The 22289-nt window shown below is 39.6% G+C and overlaps 1 protein-coding gene across 3 annotated transcripts in view; it reads left to right on the top strand.

The window, feature by feature from the left end:
* The window catches only part of LOC137105450 (cGMP-dependent protein kinase 1-like), a 52030-nt gene that overhangs the window by 26023 nt on the left and 3718 nt on the right, over positions 1-22289 (top strand). Inside the window, exons 4-19 of one of the 3 annotated variants that reach the window (XM_067487658.1) lie at positions 5861-5966; positions 6468-6531; positions 6943-7020; positions 7113-7207; positions 8986-9051; positions 9894-9968; positions 13490-13586; positions 15880-16019; positions 16584-16673; positions 17159-17300; positions 17406-17569; positions 17666-17788; positions 17869-17931; positions 18038-18104; positions 18404-21252; positions 21620-21661. In XM_067487658.1, the coding sequence (XP_067343759.1) occupies positions 5861-5966; positions 6468-6531; positions 6943-7020; positions 7113-7207; positions 8986-9051; positions 9894-9968; positions 13490-13586; positions 15880-16019; positions 16584-16673; positions 17159-17300; positions 17406-17569; positions 17666-17788; positions 17869-17931; positions 18038-18104; positions 18404-18502 (1469 nt within the window). In that variant the 3' untranslated portion in view covers positions 18503-21252; positions 21620-21661. Of the gene's footprint in view, positions 1-5860; positions 5967-6467; positions 6532-6942; positions 7021-7112; positions 7208-8985; positions 9052-9893; positions 9969-12321; positions 13348-13489; positions 13587-15879; positions 16020-16583; positions 16674-17158; positions 17301-17405; positions 17570-17665; positions 17789-17868; positions 17932-18037; positions 18105-18403; positions 21662-22289 lie in introns of those variants that run through there. The other 2 variants (XM_067487657.1, XM_067487659.1) reach the window with 2 other exon arrangements.

Raw genomic sequence — 22289 nt, 5'->3', positions numbered from 1 at the left:
CTTTTACTCTTAAACACAGTGCGGTCAAAGTCAGCTTCACACCTGCATTTGAATAATTCAAATTATACAAAGAGTGACGTTGCTGCAACAACAATTCAAACTGGCAACAGATCGGCAACTAAAAGAAGCTTCACAGCAGGAGTAAACCCCAGAAATGAATTATTAATGAGTCAGATGAACAAAATCATCATCAGCAGTTCCACCTGTGAAATAAAATGTTCAAATAAAAAGGGAAAAAAAACACTGAAGCAAAGTGCAGAATGTAATGCAATGTGTCAAAAGTCATTGGAGTAAAGACACTTCTCACTGAGTCCTGTTGCCTGATGCAGCAGTAGTTCTGCAGCAGTGCCTTCCTAAAACCAGATAAACAGAACCCAGTCAAACTCATTCACTCATTCATTCATTCATTTATCCAATTTATGACATAAAACAACATGTAAAACAAATGTTTTCTAATGTAACACTTTGGTAGAATGACTCGTACACATATTAAACATTGAATGTTTTCATCAAATGTTTTTCAGGAGCCTTTCTGAGTACGTTATAATAGTGCATTTAGTAGTAGTGGTCAGTTTTTCATGGTTCCTTTTCGGGTTCCTCTAAATGAAATCAATAAAAGGTAATGTGAAGACTCACTTTAAGGGTTAAGTTAAGGGTTAGGGTGAGTCAGTATTATGTCCTCTGAAGTGATGGAAAAACGTAGAGAGCAGCTGCTTTTACATATTAATGTGATATTAAAAAGCATTTGCTCATCTGATCGCTGCACCCGCTGAACTTTGACCTTTAACACACACATACACGCACACTCTGTAACCTTAGTCAGTTAGTCATTAATGAACATTAACAATAACTATTGAATCGTCACCTCTCACTGACACACACACACACACACACACACACACACACACACACACACACACATTCGATCATGTTTGCTGCTCTGGAGTGTCTCCTGTTGTTTCCGTGGTTACAGAGACACTTGGTGTCTCCTTGGCAACAGACAGCAGGTCATAAAGCAGTGGAAACAAGAAATAAAAAGTAATGACCAAACAAAGCAGTTTTCATGCTGCAGTAGCTCTGTTCAGTAGTACTGTGTACTACTGACAGGTACTTCACTCAGTAGTTTTCATGTTGATTGTTACTTTCTGTGTGATCTCTGAAAGAGGAGAAATTGCTTTTCCTTCTGCTTAACTTTCACTCAGCGTGAAATCTGCCTTTCAGGTGAAAATGTTTTTTAGCTGATCTGACAGAGGTCACCATGCTAACTGGGAACCAGTGTGGAGACACAAACTAATAAAATCTACGTTACCAAAATTAAAGTGCTCATTATTAGTTATGCATTACTTGTTATTTTTAACAATAACATTGATATCACTGAAGAACCAGAGCAGGTAACGGTGTGACGGATATATATGAACAGCACGTGCGGAAAGCTTCAGTCGTCACTGATAAGAGCAGCAACCAGGAGCCTTAGATCAGTGTGAAAACCACACCACACATTGTGTCCAATCAGCTGAATCCAGCCGTGACTACAGAAAGTGAATTTTCTGCCTTCTTGGCTGTGCCACAGGGTCAAATCTAACCTCGAACCCCTTGATTCACTGCTCGGAATCCCCACCCACCTTCGCAGGAAACATAATCAGGCAGAAAGTGAAGCTCTTAGACCAGTTTATGGTGTCTGCTGATGGGCTGAACGTTTGTATGCTTTGTTAAAAACACAGAACAGTCTGTGCGTTTGTCTGGCTGTTCTTTGGTTATAAGATCTACAACAACCAACCTCAGGCTCATGCTACCTTCTAAGCTGCTTACTGGACTGTTAAACATTTCACCATGACATTTTCAATAAATGCTGCAGAATCTATACTGCCAAATCTGACCAGTGACGACACGCTGCATGTCGTCATTCAACTGCTGGCTGTCTTGCTGGTGTCCAACAAATGATGTGGGCTATGTAGATAATTGGAAACGATTTTGGGGAAAACCTGGGCTGATTAGGAGAGATGGCATCCATCCTACTTTAGTTGGTGCAGCTTTCTTATCCAGAAACATGGCTGGTTTTATTAGACAACCAAAAGTATGACAATCAAGAGTTGAGCCTAGCACGCAGTGATCCAGTCCTACACACCTCTCTGCAGTATCCTTACAACCATCACCCCCCTACAACTCCCACACACCTACAGAGACTGTGTCTGTTCCCCAACAAACTAAATTACATAATAAAAAAAACAACCCAGAGGAGGTAATCATGATAAACTAATAAAAGTTAAGACTACTCCTCTTACAGAACAAAACCCCAAAACTATTAAATGTGGATTATTAAATATAAGATCTCTGTCTTCTAAATATCTGTTAGTAAATGACTTAAAAAGTGATCATCCATCATCATCAACCGGTCAAGGCCATTGGCCGCCCACCCTGAGCCTGGTTCTGCTGGAGGTTTCTTTCATTATGGGAGTTTTTCCTTTACCCTGTTGCCTATGGCTTGCTCTGGTTGAAGTTGAATTGAATTTAAAAAACAGAATGAAAAATTAATTAATTCAAACTTTAGTTATAAATTTAGAATTGTTATAAACATTGCATGAATCACTGAAATATGCTACAAATACAAAAATATTAGTGGCAAATTTATCATTGAGCTCATACACACACACACACACACACACACACACACACACACACACACACACACACACACACACACACACACACACACACACACACACACACACACACACACACACACCACAGGTGTAATTAATTACAATCTAACTTTGGCCCAACAATTGAAACTAGTCTGTCTCCAATAAGTTTGACCTTAGAGACACAAAGATGTAGTTTGGTTCTAACAGAATTAGGAAGAAAATTATAGTAAAATAATCCATCAGTGTAAAAGTTTGTGTGTTTCGTAAATGTTTGTTCGCTTTGACGGTCGCTCCTTTCTGTGTCCTCTCTTTTCCTTTATAACCTCCTCCAGCCTCTTTGTGTCCTTTCAGGGGTTATTTAACTCATTCTTCATGGTATCATTGTTCCAGCTCCACCAGCCTCCTTCAAATCTATCCACTTTTCAGTGATATTGATGGTTTTGTTAACAGACCTAAATAATCTTATTTCTAATTTTATTCAGGCTTTAGTCACCCTTGGTGACTTGTTTCAGTCACAGAAAAACACAGATGAGATGAAGGAATGTGCAGTTTGTTTTCCATCCCTGAGCAGCGTCTGCAGGTACAACCTGCACTAATCACAGGTTACAGGACCGTTTTCATCCTGTCATTTGTTTACCTTCACTTTCGGGCTATTTTCCACCCTTCATTTGTGCTGATTTTCTTCTCATTCTCCTTTGTTCTCCTTTTCTTCGTCCATCTTCCAATTCATTAGTTGTTTTTTCCTTTAACGTTTTTCATTTGTACATCTTTTATTTTAACTTCTTTCTTTCATCCTTTAATTATTTTATTTTGTCCATTTTGCTTCCTTCTTCCTTTTCTCCTTCCCTGATTTCCTTGACCTCTGAGCATTTGTTTTTACCTTGAGCTGTGCTCTGATCTGGGCTTTGACTAAATGTAGAAAACAAAATGTGAAGAGCCTAAATCAGACACTTTTTTAGGGGTGTAGACATAATGTTAGTTCTCCACACTAAGTGGTGTCTGAACACCTAAACAACGTTGATGTTTTTCTGCTGACGGCAGCTTTAATCATTTTTACAGCAGTTCTTCTGAAGAGAAACTAGATGCTGAGCTATAAAAAAAAGCTCTTGGCTGTGTGAGTTCCAGCTTTATAAAGACAATAATAAAAACAATTTTTCTTAAGCTGAAAGATCAGGACAAATGTGAGTCAGGAGTCATGTTGTCGGCTTTGCTCATTTACAATTAAGACTTTACACAGAGAAGCTGTAACTGATGTTTGTTCCCTGGTAAAGACAATTCTGCAGGTTTACCTTGATTTCTGAAGCCGTCACAAACTGCTAAATACTGCAGGTGTCTTTGATTTCAATGAACCGTTCCACCTGCTGGGATAAACAGAGTTATGGTTTCTGTCCTCTCCTCTGTGCTGCCTCATCCCAAAGACACGACATCTCCACATGAAGCTTTACACAGAGAAAACTAATCCTTTCCGGTCTCTTAACGTTGGCTCCCACAGACAATAACATGACACTAAAATCAGTTTCAGCTGCTCCACAGCGACTGGTCAGGACTGGAAAACCTGCTTCTATACTGTAAGTTGAAAGCAATGTATTACGACTGAAAAACCATGTGTTACTGTGACCACGAGGATTTAATCTGACACACATTCTAAACCTGTTTCCACAGTTCTAATGCAGCGTTTTTGACTGTTGAAATGAAAAATTGCCACAACCAATAATCCTCTGGGTCGTATGAGGGTGTGGGAACAAATTATGTGTTTGGTTGTTGGATTATTGATTGGAACTGGAATGCATCATCTCAACATTTCCTGCCTGTTCTTGTCCTGCTGCTTGAGACATTTGAAGACATTGGAGCACTGAATAAAATCCCCCCAGTGATGACTCAAAACAGACAAACCTCCTCTTCACCAACAAACATTTAACCTTTAACCTTTTTTGCATCATTCTTTTTTTCCAAGTAGCTCAGCCACTTGGGTGTGAAGGGGTGAATGAGAAGCAGTGTATAAGTGCAGATAATTTACCATTAAATAAAGTTTAAATAATTTTTTTGCATCTGAAAAACCCCATCTGTCATGATGAAAACTAGTCGTGTCAGAGGGGGTACAGCACTTGGTGGGTTTGATGTTGTAAATTATTGTTTTATTCATTTTGGCCTTTTGTTCATGTTTAATCAATAATCCCACTTCACGTCTTCACCAGTCCTGAGTCAGATCCTTTTTGAAGAACCGTGATCAAATTACATCAAATCAGTTTCCCACCCCTAATGTCCACATCTATGTATTTCTTAGGCTCTGCAGTTCTTCCTCATGAAAAAGGATGTGAAGTACTTCAAGTTGGATTACACTTTGTGCTCACTATAAAATCTGCATTTTGCAGTATCTCTCAGTATCAGATTTTAAAGTCAGTGTGTCCTACAATTGATCGGTTATAGCAGAGTTTAACTTTTGTCTGATCAGAGACAAACACAGGAAGAGTCTTCTTTTAAAAAACTGTCAATTACTGGTCCAGCTTGAGCTCAGATCTACTTTTCAAACACAAGTTCACTGAACACCCCCCAAAAACCCGAGCAGGAAGCTGTCCATGTGTCTCAGGCCTCTATGTGTCATGTAGCACAGACTTAACAAACATGTTACTGATTTGATTGAATGTGGTGTAACGTGAGAAAACCATTATAGCTGTAAACACCTTGAAAAAGAACCTGAGTGAGCAGTATTTTACTTTCCATTATGTCACCGAGCAACACGTTTGGTTTCAGTAAAGTTTTACCGGCGACTCGACTTCACAGGATCTAACCTGTGGGGTCTTGGTTTCGACACATTGTGTTTGCATCCAGCCATCGCTCACCGGTTTAACATCACACACACGCAGAGATGTGTGTAATGTTGCCATGACGACGCAGTCGTACTGTATGTACGCACACATTTGCACACACACAAACATTTGCAGCAGTAGCATCTTGATTTGTTTTCATCTGCTCTCTGCCTCTCACACCAACACACACACACACTCCCACACTATCATGTCTTAACAGACACGCAACAGTACTAATTATTAATGACTTTCAGATCCTCGTGTGTTTCCTCAGCAGCTCATTTCCCTGATGGATTAGTGTGCAGCTCTGACACTTGAAGTGTATTAATGACGTTTTGCCTCAGAGCTCTGACCCACAGGAAGCTGCTTGTTCTAATTATCAGCTGCTGATAATAAATGTGTGTATCTCAGCTCTAACCCATGTAAAGCTGTGGGCGATCGACCGGCAGTGTTTCCAGACCATCATGATGAGAACCGGACTCATCAAACACGCCGAATACATGGACTTCCTCAAGAGGTGAGTGCACCTAAACTGACTGTCAGGTCCAGGTCCAAACCCTGCAGACACACTCAGCTCCCTCACAGTTCAGGCCTGCTAGACTTGCTGACACCCAGTGGTGGAAAGTAATTAACTTTACCTAAACTCCATTAGTAACTTTTTAAAAACATATGTTTTAGTAGAAAGATGCTGCATTGATCTGAATGTGGAGAGGAGCTGAGGACACCTCCTGGAGCACAGATATTCCCTTCACCAGAGACCCTCTCTGACCTTTTTAAAAAATTATTCTGGCATTTCATTAAAAGCTGACATGAGACAATAATAATAATAATAATAATGACAGCAGCTGGAAAAGTGAAATAAATGAGTGAAGAATTCAGTCACTTGATTCTGAAGTTACAGTTTGCCCTGAAGGTGAATGTATAGAGTTAATAATAAATAGTGTTAATAGTAAAAGGATGAATGTGTCTGTGATAAAATAACAGGAAACAAAACAAATGTCTCTGTGTGTCTCTGCAGTGTCCCCACCTTCCAGGACCTTCCAGAGGAAACTCTCAGCAAACTGGCTGACGTCATGGAGGAGGTGAGACTGACCCCCCTCCCACAAAGGGGATTTCTACTCTACATGTATACATTCAGATTAAAGTACTAATACGTAGTAATCCTAGTGATGGTGGAACTCAGCACAGCAGTCCAAACATATTGGATTATCTTGTTAAAAATAGTGGAATATGGTTGGCTCCAAACCACTTATGATCTAATGATTCCTGCAGGTGTGTGTGTCGGTGTTAAACTGAGTTTCAGCAACAGCAGATGAAAAAAGTGAAGATAGAAGAAAAAGAAAAACTGCCTCTTTACTAAACAGAGACTTTAAGTAAAGTGAAATGATCAGGCTGCAACACTGAGGTTAACACAAACAGGCATAGTCTTCTTCTCTGATGGAGTTGGGGTTTGAATCCTCCAATCTGATGCTGTTGTGTGTGTGTCTGTTCAGACTCATTATGAAGATGGAGAGTACATCATCAGACAGGGAGCCAGAGGAGACACCTTCTTCATCATCAGTAAGGGAAAGGTAACACACCATCCCTGCCTGTCAATGAGCTTATCCATCTTCGGACTTGTCCTGATCAGCTTCTGATGACTGCTAATCTCACTTCCTGTCAGGTGAATGTGACCCAGGAGGACTCGGCCAATCAACACTCTGTACACCTGCGAGAGCTGGCCAGGGGAGACTGGTTTGGGGAGAAAGCACTGCAGGGGTAAGATCGTCCTGATGGGACTTAGAAGCCTGACACCAGATCCCTTAAAATCTAATCGGAACTTTCCAACCCAGACCCTTAAATTCAAGTGAACCCCCAACTACTAAACCAGAGCCTCCAACTGACTTCCAAACCCAAATCTGCTAAAACCTCATTCAGACCTTGAGTGACAAAACATGTATTCTGTGTGTGTGTGTGTGTGTGTGTGTGTGTTTGTGTGTTTATAAGGGTCGAAGGTCATATCCACATGTAGCTCGTAGTAACACCACGTCTCAGTGAACAGCAGAGCAGAGTCTGACAGGAAGTGATGTTAACAAGCAGGTTATTGCAGGTTTGATGGACAGCTTATTTCAGGGCTTTAATGTACTTTTACCTGTGTGAGGACCAGCTGAACAATTTGGGGAATAAATGTCAGACCTGTGTGTTATCTACGCCATTAGCAACGTCTCTATCGAGACTGTAAACCTATAATAAATGGTTGTACAGTGCATTTCAGTACATTTATTATGCCGTGGACGTAGAGCTTACTGATGAACATGGGAAGTTCAGTTTACACTGAATTAGTCAATATGTCTCTGGTGTGTTTGTGTGTGTGTGTGCATGTGGCTCAGAGAAGATGAAATCCCTTCATTTGAACTTCCTGTTCTTTTTCCACTTGCATCAACAACACATTTGCATCACTTCTCTCCCTCCAGCTTCTAATTTGGTGTCCTAGAATAAGAAATGGTTTAATGAAAGCCTTACCTGTGTGTGTGTGTGTGTGTGTGTGTGTGTGTGTGTGTGTGTGTGTGTGTGTGTGTGTGTGTGTGTGTGTGTGTGTGTGTGTGTGTGTGTGTGTGTGTGTGCGTGCGTGCGTGCGTGCGTGTGCGTATGAAACTGTGCCTGCACCTCAAGCTTCTTGTAGCCTGTGAAAGTGTCTTTGTCACTGGGGCCATAATTACACCACACCACAGCTGAAACACCCCATGTAAAGCTTTTGGGGACAACTGCCATTTATGAGACAGTGTGAAGTTCTTCCTGGCGTATTGAGTGAAGACAAATACACACAAACACAATAAAAACCTGTTCACTGTAAATCAACATGTGTGAGATTTTATCAGCTTGACACCTGTTACTGTAAATGACTGTCAGAGATGCTGAGCTGTTGTCTCATCTAATGAGCTCCTGCCACACTGGAGACAGTTTGTCTCTGCTGGTTTGTCCCCGCTGTTTTCACAGTTGCAGGTAATAGATCTGAAGAGTGTGTCACTGTATCCGTTTGATGAAAAATCTGTTTTCTTTTTTCTAGGTTCTTATCATCTTCTGTGGTATCCTCAGTAATAAACATGGAGCTACAACCTTCTTAAATTTAACCACAGATACATTAGGGTTTAGGGAAATATTTGAGTTAAAAAGTACAAATATTTCCAGTCACATTATACAGGTCACTTCCAAGTCTGTTCTGATGTCCATCCATCCACCCTGTTATATTTTCTACAGCTGTCCCTAGATCTCACCTCATTATCAGACAGCTGGTAGCTAGAATGTCACCTACTGAACCATCATGATGGACTGATAATGGGTCAGTGTGGTGAGGAAACTGACAAAGTATTTAACTTTGGTTTTGGAAGATGGAGATTTTGGGAAAATTAAGACTTTTGTGTAAGTCGGGTTTACGTTGAAAGCGTCCCATCCCTGGTGACTGTCTCTGCTCCACTCAGTGTGTGTGAATTAGAGTTCGTGTTAAAGTGGAAGGGTGTTATGTGTGTAAATATGTGTGTATGTGTGTGTGTTCACAGGGAGGACGTCAGAACCGCCAATGTCATAGCTGCAGAGGCTGTCACCTGCCTGGTCATCGACCGAGAGTAAGACACACACACATATACACACACCCACACTTAAGATGGAGATGTCACTGATTCTGTCCAGTCTTTTTAGCACAAAGCTCTGAAGCTGCTGCTCTCTGCTGGTTCTCATCAGTTAGTACAACACACTGTTGATAGAACTGACGAGTAAGGAAACAATAAGATTTATTTAAATAATTATACTGTAAACTCATGTGTCTCTCCTGCTTAAACAAACTGTTGAATTACCTTACAGTACTGCAGCTTCAGCATTAGTGTGTACTGCTGTATTACATAACATATTCTGTGTGGAGCTGTGTCAGAAACTGTAGATGAAATTTTTGTTGGTGAAAACTCAAAAATAAAAACATTGTTAATACAGTTTTTAATTTATTAGACATCAGTTTATTCTGCTGGCAAACACCAGAAAATACAGTAAAAGTTTCCATGCCCTCATTTTGAAATTTAAAAAAAGAGTGAAAATATATTCAGCTTGTGTACATCACCAGAAATCAATGAAGATTTAATTTTTAATTCATTTATCAGGGGGATGCAATCCTTTGCACAAATGTATTTTTCAGAATTTGATTCTTTTTTTAAATTCTTTTTTATACACTACTTGAACATATTTGTTACTTTAGATGATAAAGTTCTCTTCTCTTCTTTTCTCTTCTCTTCTCTTCTCTTCCTTTCTTCTTCTTCTTCTTCTTCTTCTTGTTCTTCTTTTTCTTCTTCTTCTTCTTCTTCTTATTATTATTATTATTATTATTACATCCCCTTATTGGCTATTTCACTGTAAGGGGATGCAGTAAATCTGTTGTAATCTCTGTACTGATTGGCAGCTGTCTCTTTTCCCCCTACAGCTCATTCAAGCACCTGATTGGTGGGCTAGACGATGTTTCAAATAAAGGCTACGAGGATGCTGAAGCCAAGGCCAAGTAGGTTTGATACATGTTAAAAACGTAATTAAATGCGTTAGAGACCCAAAAATCCTAACGCTCACATCTAACTCAAATGTGAATTCATGCACTTAGCATAAACTCAGTTAATGTCATCAGCAGTTTGATTTCAGTTTCACCAAAAAGTCTTTTGTAAGAGGTTAATGTAGGTAAGTTTTCATTTACAGCTCGATCACCATAGGATAAAAAACAGAGTTGTAACAAAAAGTTAATTGATAAAACTGAGTACACATTTGACACTTTGAAGCCAAAAATATCAAATATTGCTAAGTTCCAGCTTTACCAACATAAGGGATACCATGCTTTTCTTTAATACTGTCATACTTCAGGGTGAACTAAATATCTGGTGGGAATTGTGCCACAGGTTTTGTGTTTTCTAACTGATTTTAGGGAAAACTACATATCAATGAGTCCCAAACAAACTCAACACATTCATGCATGATGAAAATGTAGTCTTATTTAAATGCTATGTGTATTCCTGAAGATAAAGTGTTTGCATAGAAATTAAGTGAAACCAGGGTCTCTGAGAATCAGGCCTCCATCTGATGTGTTTAACATGTAGCAGCCGGTTCACAGTATGTGTGTGTGGATGTTTACAGCAGTAACAGGAGCCTCAGTGCTGTTTATGTAAGATTGGTTAATAAAACCAGCTGCTCACTCTGAAGATCTCAGACCTGTTTACACCGAGGTCCCAGTTAATTGACTCTTCATTACACTAAGGCCAACAAAGCCTGCGGAACGCTACACCTTCTTTGTAAACAGCTGAGGCATAAGACTAGACTTATGAGTCCATGAAGTAATTTGGAAGAAGAATAAAAGTTTTGTTTATGCAAAATAAATTGCAAAAGTCTCAAACAGATTTTTTGAATATTGGCAGTGAGACTGTATAATGTGCAGGGATAGGGTTGAGATATGAGATATAGGGTTGAGATTGACCCGACCCTCCACGGAAGAAACCAGAGTTTCATCAATGTCATTGTTCCCATAAATCTTTGCATAGTTTGTGTCTGTCTGGAGGATTTAAAAGGTTTTCCAAAAGAGGCAGACTCAGGACTTTTCATCTCTGACCGACAACAGCATTTCTCTTCTTGAACTCCAACATAAATGGAGGCAATAGTAACACTGCAAGAGGCCAAAGTTGAGATCACAGCAGAGAAAACGATAATGTGGATAGAGGGTCTGTAGATTGTTGATGGAAAATTAGAAGTGCTGCTTCATTTTGGATTATCTGAAAGTGTCTGCATGAGGACGGTCTGCATGGTAAAACTAGACTTTCCATCTTAATTAAATAATTATAGGTATAAGAAGAGCTGTATGTCTTCAGCATACCAATGATAGGAAAAGCTATATAATCGGGTGACAGAAGTGATAAAGAAGAGACGAGGACTAAGTACTGAGTCCTGGGGGACAACCAGCATGTATAAGACTCAAGCAAAGGTGTGTCTAACATTTACCTGATCATGGTCATGACTCTAATTTGTGTTATATTTGTACAATGAACGTGAAACAACCTCGATAGCAGGTCACAGAAATATCAATTCCTCAAAACAGCCCAGTCCTGTGCAACTAATTGTGTGTGACTTGTCTTTGACTTGTGTAATGAGCTATGTATGGATGTTTTAACAGGGCGTTTGTGGGTTTGCATTTCTATATGCAAACCCTCTATATGCATATATATATATATATATATATATATATATATATATATATATATATATATATATACACACACACACACACTCACATATACACTCAGTGTCTCGTTCAAGGATATGACCTGCAGTGGACTCTAACTGTTAATCTCTCTCTCACTAACACTAACTATTTTTAGAGTATTCATGTGCTTGTTTGTTCTGACCGAATGACCGATAGCAGCTACTGTTTGTACAGAAATCTGATTCCACCGCATTTGATTCCAGGAAATAGACGAGGCCTTCTTAGAACTAATACTCACATAAATACCTTTTGCTGGATGTCATGACTGTGTTTGGTTTGGTTAGAGACAGATTTATAATTTCCATAAATTATATTATCACACCCTGCACTCTGTCAGGTCTATGGAAATGTTTAGATAAGGACAAAAACACCAACCCATCACACCTCACGGTGATTTCAAACCTAAGGGGCTAAAATATTTTAAAATCAATCCTTCTTGTAAAACTTTACACTACTGCAGTTAAATACAGTAACTTATTACATTTTAAATAGATACAAAACACAATTAAAGAGGAAAATAAGTATGGATTTTAAAATTCTACAATTGATTTTATACACAGAATTAGAAAATAAACTACATTATATTAGACAACTGAGATTACTGAGCTGTGAAGTTGGAGCCCTGGTGTCCTCTGTCTTTGGGGTTGGGACAGTTTGTCCTGCAGCCTCTTGTCCGTCATACACTCAGTGTAATAACTCTGTGTTTACTGGGAGGAACCTCTGGGCAGTGTTTCCACATGCTAAAAATACCAAGAGCAGCGTCCTTACACGTGGGTCATCCTCTTAGATCCTACAGTTGGCATTACACCCTGCAGGATTTACCGCCAGCAGATGTGGACCCCGTTTGGTAAAAAGCAAATGTATCAGAAGCTTTCCTCAGTCATAGTTTCACTTTGAGCATGCTCAGTTATTCAGGCGTCCACCAGGCTCGGGTCTAGATCGCGAGCTGGGGTTTGGTCTGTTTAAAAGGGTCAAACATATTCCAAGATCCATCGAGGCTGCAAAGAACTTGAACGTTTCTTACTTGGTGGTGATCCAGAAGAGATCTGTTCTGATTCTGGCAGGGTACTGCTCCAACTCAGGAAAAACCTTGTTCTCATCCTTAATGCACAAGGAGCTGAGGGATCTGGCAGCTTCACTGCACCGCCGGGACCACGAGACCAGAACCTTGTACCTGGATAACCTGCATCGTCCTTACCCTTACCATGTGAAGTGGACGTGGAGCTCTTCCTTTAAGACGGCTCTCTTACAGACACTGTGCCGAACATTCTCTTGAGGACACAGCTGAGGAAGTGGTGTTGATTATGTAAGGCGTCAAAGAATTCCAGTTTATTTTAGAAAGTTTCCAAATGTTTTACATTCCTGAGGTTAAACATATCAGAGCATTTCTCTTCGTTGGACTAGAGACCAACAAAGCTTCTCAACTGAGAACAAAACAAGTTGTTTTTCGGATCAGTTTGGTTCTGAATTTGTGAATTTAATACGTTTCTGAAATGAGGGAGCTGCTTCCTGCCCCAGTGCGGCTGCAGAGACAGCAGCTTACCAGCCTCCCAGCTCCTTCATCCTCCTCCTTCCCCATCACCTCCTTCTCCATCCAAACCTCCAAGAAGTTCCCATTCTTCCATGTGGTCAGATGCTGCAGGTAGGACAGGATGTTGATTTTAGAACGCTTTACCTACACCTGCTGTGGTGATTAAGTGAGATATGTGTACGAAGTGGGTCCTCGTGTCCAAATATTCTTCACCACCTTCAGTGAAGCCACTGTTGTGTTCATTTACTTACAGGTACGAAGCAGAAAATGCCTTCTTCTCCAGTCTGAAGCTGAACGACTTCAACATCATTGACACGTTGGGAGTTGGCGGCTTTGGACGAGTTGAGCTGGTAGGACTGAATCACACTGCACCACATCAGGTCACAGAAAATAAATAAATCGACTGGTGTCAATAATTTACCACAAAGTTGTGTTTTTCCATCGTAATACAACACAGTCCTGGAATGAGTGGAGAACAGTTTCGAGGCAAATTCACATTTGTCACATTTGTAAAGGTCACAAATTAAAGTGTGTGTGTTTGCTCAGGGTTTTTCCAGCACCTTCCAGTAAAGTATTAGCTTTGGTAACTGAAAACCAGTCATCATGTGATTCAGACTGTGGCAAAACTGGGCTCTAGTTTGAAAAGTTTCTAGTGTGGTTCTGTGTAAAACATTAATGACCCACAGAAAAGAATATTTTCTGCACAGTAATGACAGTTTTGTTTCATAAATACCTCATCTCATTCACATCCTACATTGATTGGACTTGTTTTCATGTAATTGATAATATTTAAACCTCACAAGTTTTAAAATGGGTGGAGGGCAGAGGTAGGTGGGACGTGGCATTGGTGCATTGCAGCAGGGTTTTGGTTTTCTGTGGTGGAAGAGGTGGGTTCTGAGGGTGCAAAAGGTTGAAGGGGAAGCCCTGCAGAGAGTTTGCCCAAAACAGGAAGGAATCCCCACTCTGGGTCTCCCATCATTCCTGTGTGGATATTTTTAGTTTGTTAGTCACAGTGTAACTCTGCTCAAAGGAAAAAACTGACCTGCAACTCCCAGACTGCCTGTCTGACCCTCTCTGATTACCCACTAAGATATTTTCCATCATGTGATGCCTCAGACTATGTCCCAGCACACATTTGGTTTACTTATGCACAGCTGGATAAGTTACATTTAAGCAAAAGGCTTCTGATTTGGATTTTATTGGTACACTCCAATACAACTGGACTAAGGCACACTCGGACTTAGGAAGATTAAATACAATAAAATCAGCCCATGAGATTCTTCAAAAGTTTTACTTTTAAAGGATATAAGTGTGATATGTGAGAAGACTACAATCTCTATGGTCAAACCTAAACTTCACAGTGAAAGTCCTAATGTTGTTCTGACAAAAAGTGGGAGGAAAAACATCTGTGTGTCCTCGTTCATCCCCAGATTTAAATTTAGAAAATTAAATTTAAAAAAAGTAGTATTTTTGTTTTTATTTATTTGCTTTCAAAGTAAAAGCTTCACTGAAAAGTCATTTTCGTGTGGTTTTAGAATGACTTCTTTTACTCGTTAGGCCTGAATTGACTCGTTAGCTCAGGTAAAAAGTTTTAATGAGAAACTGTTTCCTCACACCTACTTTCAAAACAGTGAGCTAGTGACAGATCTTACAGTATAGGTTTATGCCTACCTGTAATCTTTCCTTTAACTTTGCTTTGAGTCACTGGACTTACTGTAGCTGAATGTACTATAGAGGCTGCAGCTGCTGTTTTTCCATTAATACACACACACACACACACACACACACACACACACACACACACACACACACACACACACACACACACACACACTAACACACTAACACACACAAAGTGTTCATTAGCAATCCATGAGGGACATGTCGCCTCTCTGACATGTCAGAGTAAAAGCTCATATAACATAACGCCAAGAACTTGTCCAGGAATAGAAGATTGTGTCATGTTCCATGAACAACACCCTGTGTGTGTGTGTGTGTGTGTGTGTATGTGTGTGTGTGTGTTTCCAACAAGTGTTTACTACTTGAACACTGCTTGTCTGACAGGGAGGATTAACCACAGTAATACAAACTGTGAAACTGCTTTTATGTACCAAAGTAAATATCAGTTGGTCAGTTGGTATGTGTATTATTTAAAGAAATTTCATGATCAGACTCAAACTTCTGTTTTTTAATTCAATTTCTGACTTACTCTCAGCTTCAAAACCACTGGACACAACTTTTAACAAACGTGCTTTCATTTCAAAACCACATTTGCTTCATATGCATTATTTCCATTTCTGCTAATTTAGAGACTGCATTAAAAAGTGTTATTCCACATTTTTCTTACAATCATTAAATCTCATAGTTGGACACAACTCAGCAGTGTCTACTGATTTAATCATCTCACTAATGTATAGTCTTATTTAATTTAATATTTAATATTTACTGGTTTCTCATTGTAGTTTTTACTCAAACAGGAGAAATAACATTAGATGAGATTATTTTCATTAGTGGACTGATCCACATTCAGTGATCTTGTGACAATAGGATGATGAATGAGTCAAAACAAACCGCAGTTTGGTCAGAATAATGAAGGAAAAGGAGATACTAATTATTTTTAAGCTAATAAATGTTTTTCTCCAGGTGCAGCTGAAGAATGAGGAGGCAAAAACGTTTGCTATGAAGATCCTGAAGAAACGTCACATCGTCGACACAAGACAACAGGAACACATCCGCTCTGAGAAACACATCATGACTGAGGCACACTCGGACTTCATTGTCAGGTCAGCGGAAGAGTAAAAAATAAAATCAGCCCAGGAGATTCTTCGACAGCTTTTGTTTTTAAGGATATAAGCATGATATGTGAGAAGACTAGTTTCAAAGATAAACCTAAACCAGTCAAACCTAAACCTGAACACACGACAAAGGAAATTTTAAAAACTTGTGATAGAAACCAGGAAAGTCTGTCAGAAAGGTAAATTAAATTAAAAGTCTAACTGAAAAATCTTTTTTGTTGTTAGTTATTCCTTTTGTAAGTAAAGCTTCACTGAAATGTCATTTATGTTAAGTGTGTGCTTTCAAAATAAAACCACCAGAAAAAATTGTAAAAACAAAAATGCAAAATTAAAAAAAGTAAAACATATATTTTTTTCATTTCTTTGTTGAGATGTTTACCACACAGGGTAACACATTGTCATCACACAGCAACACACTGGTGAAAATATTCATAAAAAAAGTTACAAATGAATGCAAAAAAGTGAACTTTCTCAGACAGAGTGGTGGATGCTATATTTTGCTTTCAGTTTACATGTCTCAGGTTTTGATGAAGCTGTGTTATTTGTTTTCAGGCTGTACCGAACGTTTAAAGACAGTAAATACCTGTACATGCTGATGGAGGCCTGTCTGGGAGGTGAACTGTGGACCATCCTGAGAGACAGGTACAAACTTCACACAGTGAACCGACCCTCTACCCATATTCACAGGTTTTTGTATTATAAATACAGTATCCGTCTCTAGTTTGAAGCCAGAACTACCAGGAAAAGCCACGTCTTTGAGGTGTAGACGTAGAAGCTGAGCTGACTGTGATTAGAGGAGTCAGAGGTTCTCAATCAAATCCTTCAGAAATAGAAATGAGGCAGTTCATTATACAAAACAAGACGCTTTAAGACACCACATTGGGTTTTAGATTGACAAAAATCAACTAAATTATATCTATTTCCTCAGTACATAAAGTATTAATAAAAAAATATTAATACTAATTAAAAAAGTTAGTTGCACCTGTGAAATCTATGAGAAGCATCGTTTTCTGTCACTCTGTGTTTTACCTGAAATGAACAGGTAAAAATGTGCAACAGGTTAACTGCTGAACAGAAAGTGAAAGGGAGATGCCTGACAGCGCCTGCTTTTAAACTCTGTGTTTCAGGGGCTCGTTTGAAGATTCCACCACAAGATTCTACACAGCCTGTGTGGTCGAAGCCTTCGCCTACCTGCACGCCAAAGGCATCATATACAGAGACCTGAAACCTGAAAATCTCATACTGGACAGCCGAGGATACGCTAAGCTGGTAGACACAATCATTGCTCAATGCTTCCACCATTTTCAGTCAGATTTATTTGTCAGTTTAGAAATCAATGTGATCAGATGAGCTACCGTATCTCCTCTTTCCTAGGTTGACTTTGGTTTTGCAAAAAAAATTGGTTTCTGTAAGAAAACATGGACGTTCTGTGGGACACCAGAGTACGTTGCTCCTGAGATTATCCTAAACAAGGGTCACGACGTCTCTGCAGACTACTGGTCTCTGGGCATCCTGATGTACGAGCTGCTGACTGGCAGGTGAGGACATACCGAGGAGAAGCAGTAGAGTTCAGCAGAGTCATGCAGTCATGCTGCCAATGCTCAGTGTCCTACAGTGTCACTCTTTGTCTGCAGTCCTCCATTCTCAGGTCCAGATCCAATGAAAACCTACAACATCATATTAAGAGGCATCGACATGATCGAGTTCCCTAAGAAGATCACAAAGAACGCAGCCAACCTCATTAAAAAGCTCTGCAGGTAGGGGGCGCTGGATATCTGGTTGACGAGAGTCAAAATTCTTTATTTTATCTCCAAAATAAACCTGTTTGTGTTGACAGAGATAATCCCTCAGAGAGACTTGGAAACTTGAAAAATGGAGTCAAAGACATTCAGAAGCACAAGTGAGTGAGCTGTGAACAGAGCTGTCTGCATAATTTTGACCTTAAAGTCCCTTAGTTTGTTCATCCCAGGACAAGATAAGACTAAACAACTTCTCTCTGTGTTCAGGTGGTTCGAAGGTTTTAACTGGGAGGGTCTGAGGAAAGGAACTCTGACACCGCCCATCATACCTGATGTGAGTAGAAGAAGACATTTGTCTTCATACAGAATACAGAACTCAATTTACATCATTGATATAAATAAATGTCTTTAATGGTCATAAATACAGTTCATCGTGTTGGAGGCATTTTTCCTCTCCTGTCATGTCCCTACAGCTACATCTAACAGGAATGAAATACCTCGAAATGGTTCAGAATCCATATCAGACATTGCTAATAACGCTGCCAAGATCATCTGACATCTCCAGACATTAACTAGTGCTAGTGATCTGAACTTGCCTCAGTTGTTGAAGGATTGATTTTTGCTTTTGTGCAGGTTTCCTCTCCAACTGACACCGGTAACTTCGACAGTTTCCCTGAGGACACAGATGAGCCGCCACCAGACGACAACTCTGGATGGGACTACGACTTTTAAGCCCCGACCTCCACCTCACATACAAACACACAGCCCTTCACTCTACAATGAGAACCAAGATCCATCTCTGGGAAGAAGAGGTTGTTTCATCAGGCTGATCTAACATGAACTGTTTCACACGTTTCATGTGGGGTTGGTGGAAAAGGACTGTCAGCCTCTCACTGGTCAAAGTGGTCTAGTGTGTGCCCTCTACTGTAACTGAAGGAACTTCCATAACATCTTGATGATGAAGCAGTTGAAGAATTAAACAAACTTCCTGTTTATATTAACAGTTTGTCCCTGTACCCAAGACTAGGGACATGTGGTCCACAAGTCACCCAGTATAAGGACTTATCAAAACAATTTGGAAGTGTCATCCTAGCTCCTCTACATTTTAAAGACCTCCACGAACTCTTGCTCCTTCCACAAAAAAGTGGCAGTAGTGTAGAAAAAGCCTGTTTTTAATTTTTGCTAGTTTGCTGCAGAACTTTGGCAATCCTCAACCTATAGCTGTTGGTCCTCATATTTATAGTATAAAACTGCAGAGCAGGACATCAGTGCCAAAAGTCTTTCTGAATCAAAGGGTACCAGCATGATCACTACAGCCTATCGGGGACATCCATCACCTTCAGACTATCCGAACTATGAAACACAATCGTATCATCCTGCAGGACTTAGCGGGAGGTTTGTTGTTAGTCGGTGATGTCAAGCACCAATCTGCTGTTTCTACCTTAAGCTGAAGCCAGTATATGTGGAGGTGAAAGTTTACCAAGTCCTTACCAGAGCAATGGACAAGCCTGAATTGTCATAAAGTTTGCAGAGAAGGAAACTGGGCTGGGAACCCAAATGCTACACAGGATCCTCCTGCATTTCTACTTTATCCTGTTTCAAAATGTAGTTTTTATACATAAAATTTTCATGTTTTTGTTGCTAACATGGTGCAAATCTCAACAGAGAGGAGAGCAGAGGACTGGCAGCTGGTCAGCAGAGTAGGTGTGGTTGTGGTGGTACCTGTTTTATCAGCTTTTGAATGTAAGGACATCACAGACACCATGACCCTGTTCCTGCAGCATATCGAAAGCCTCTGCTCCTGTCAAGTGTCCTTGATCTCTGGCTGACACTTGACCTTATTCCCCCTTGGAGGGAGATGGTTTTACTACTTCTACTGCCTGTGTTGTGACATCTGGAGTTAATGTTTTGTAGATGGAGTTCTGGAAGTCTCCAGATTCTCTTACACCAACAGATCCCCCCAATGCAAAACCATGTTTTGGCCTGAACCTCTCTGAGAAATTAACTCCAGACTGAAGCAACAAACTCGAGATCACCCTGATGCCTTTGCTTCTCATCGCATGTCCCGGAGCTCCATGAAATTTCTTATCCAAAGACAAAAAAGTTAGTTCTGCTCCAAATGAGGACAAGAGCTGTTTCGTTCTTCATGTTGTGAATCTTTTAGTAGAAGCATGAGAACTGATATTTTGTACACACACACACACACACACACACACACACACACACATACACACACATACACACATCTGGTACTTAATTAAAGTCCTTTCAATGCAGGTTTCAGGATTGTTGCATGAGAAACTTTTTGTTTAAGGAGTACTGAGATTTCTTAGGCTCATGATGTACTCACCTATCAGTGACCCAGTTCCAGAAGTTACAGTGACTGGTGTTGGACTCGTTGGTGACAACAAAAGAGTCAGGGGCAGGACGAAGAACAACAGCATCACCTTGTTACAGATCCCAAATAAATCAGGGTGTGGATCATGTTATGGTTAGTACACACAGTTTTTGTTGATTTGAGTATTTATCAGATCTTTTACAAGAACAAAAGTACAGAAAATCCTCGTCTGTACCCTTGAAATCAATTGCAACATACACACAGAACATTCTGAACAATTTTAAAAGCCCATACAGGAGAACCAGATACTCCAAAGGTTATCGTTGGTTTCTCATGCTTACAGCGAGCTACATGAGGAATCGAACGTTTAGAAGCGTTGAGGTTATGTAGACATGCAGTCGGATTTGTATTGCTGCTTTCACAAACTAGTTTAAAAATCTGTTTCTTCATTTGTATTGATGAGCCGTTTCGTGGCCTTTTGTAAAAGCTGCTGGTTGTCGTCTCACTTTGGTACAAAGCCTTTGTATTTGTCTGACTTTGCGGTGATCTTTTTGTACAATGATCAGCGATGTGACATCTGTGAGTGCTGCATGAATTTATCAGTAACAGCATGTTCGGTTTTCACCAGCAGATAGCAGTAAAAAAAAAAACCCGGCAGTGCTGGGCTTCTTCAATATAAACTCAATCCAATCTGCCTGGTTGAGTTGAGACAGGCAGGAAGAGACATTCAGCTCTGACAGTGAAAATCTAAATTGCAGTTCATAAAGTCCTTTATAAAGATGTGTTTGGACCAGAAGGAGAAATACTCATATCAGCTCAAAAATATTTTGTGCTCATGAATTTGTGTGATGATGTGATACTGATTTATATGTATATGTGGGAGTATAATGCATTATGATGTTTCAGCCGTTTCCTTATTATTATTATTGTTATTGTTTACTGGAGTGGCCGCCATGGTAGCTGAAGAAACTTTGACTATTCTCTTCTGTTTCAGTTCACAGAGCTTTATGGGCATGACTGTTAAAAATGAAACTAAAACTATTTTGCCAAAGCCGTTTAATCTGTTTAAAATAAATAGATCAAAGCTATGAAAAAAAGAGCTTTGCTCCTTATTCTACACACATCAATGTACAACGACTAACAGGTAAAGATATTGTACTCAAAAGAGTTACATGAAAATTATTATGAGGTTGTTAACTAAAAATAAAAAGAATTGACATTCACTATAATTATGCCAAGTTAATGGAACTATATTAAAAGCTTTGCATTGAGATTTCATTGTTATGTTACGCACAGTTATGCATTTTCAAATATTGTTGACTATTTTACTTTAAATATGATGCCACACAAATGAAAAATGTTCAGTTCTTCTGAGTTATTAGATTTTTTTGATTGATTTACCCATTACAAGAGTAGGTCTGATTCAAGTACAGAAGTATTTATAGTGTAACATATAAAACTGAGATAAAACTTTAATTGAATGTCCTGTTTTTTCCACTACTTTGCTATAGACAGAGGTGGAGAAAGTATTTGTGTCAAGACTACAAGTACGAGTAAGTATCATAAGCATTATGTACTTGAGATGTTAAATGTGGAACAACATGTGATGCAGAATGGTTCCCTGTGATAAGGAATTACTGGCTCATTATTTCTAACACGTTGAAGGTGTTTTAATGTTGTAGTGGGTCACGGTGGACCTAATGATATTTTTATCCCTTATACATTTTCTGCTTTCCTGTATTTTAATATTCCATGCTCTAACCCATGCACATTTAAGAAAGGATAATTATGTAAACATTACATACATACGGTAAAGTCCTCTTAAAATATCAAACAAATACTTATTGACAGTCAATTACAAGGGTGGTCATCTTAGGCTGAAACCATCGACTTTCTTCACCCAACATCAGCCAACAGCGCATACTTGCCTGTAGCCTGAACTCCTGTCTACTCTCTTCAGTCCTCTCAGTGTCCCACTTCTTCTTACCTAACCTCTTTCTCTGTATACACTTCTAAACTGTTGTTCCATCACCAAGTCTCCTTGTTCACTTTCCTCTTTCCAGATGACACATTGAGTACCCTCCTACCTGTCTCCTTTACATAAAGACATAAAAAGTTACTGAATTCACTATTTCTGCACGGAATGGGGCGAGCTTTTCACCAAACTATCAGTGCAGTGAA

The sequence above is a fragment of the Channa argus genome, chromosome 20 (genome assembly GCF_033026475.1).
Source record: "Channa argus isolate prfri chromosome 20, Channa argus male v1.0, whole genome shotgun sequence".
NCBI classification, from domain to species: Eukaryota; Metazoa; Chordata; class Actinopteri; order Anabantiformes; family Channidae; genus Channa; species Channa argus.
Note: the sequence above shows the minus strand (reverse complement) of the source record. Positions and strands in the feature narration are given on the sequence as shown.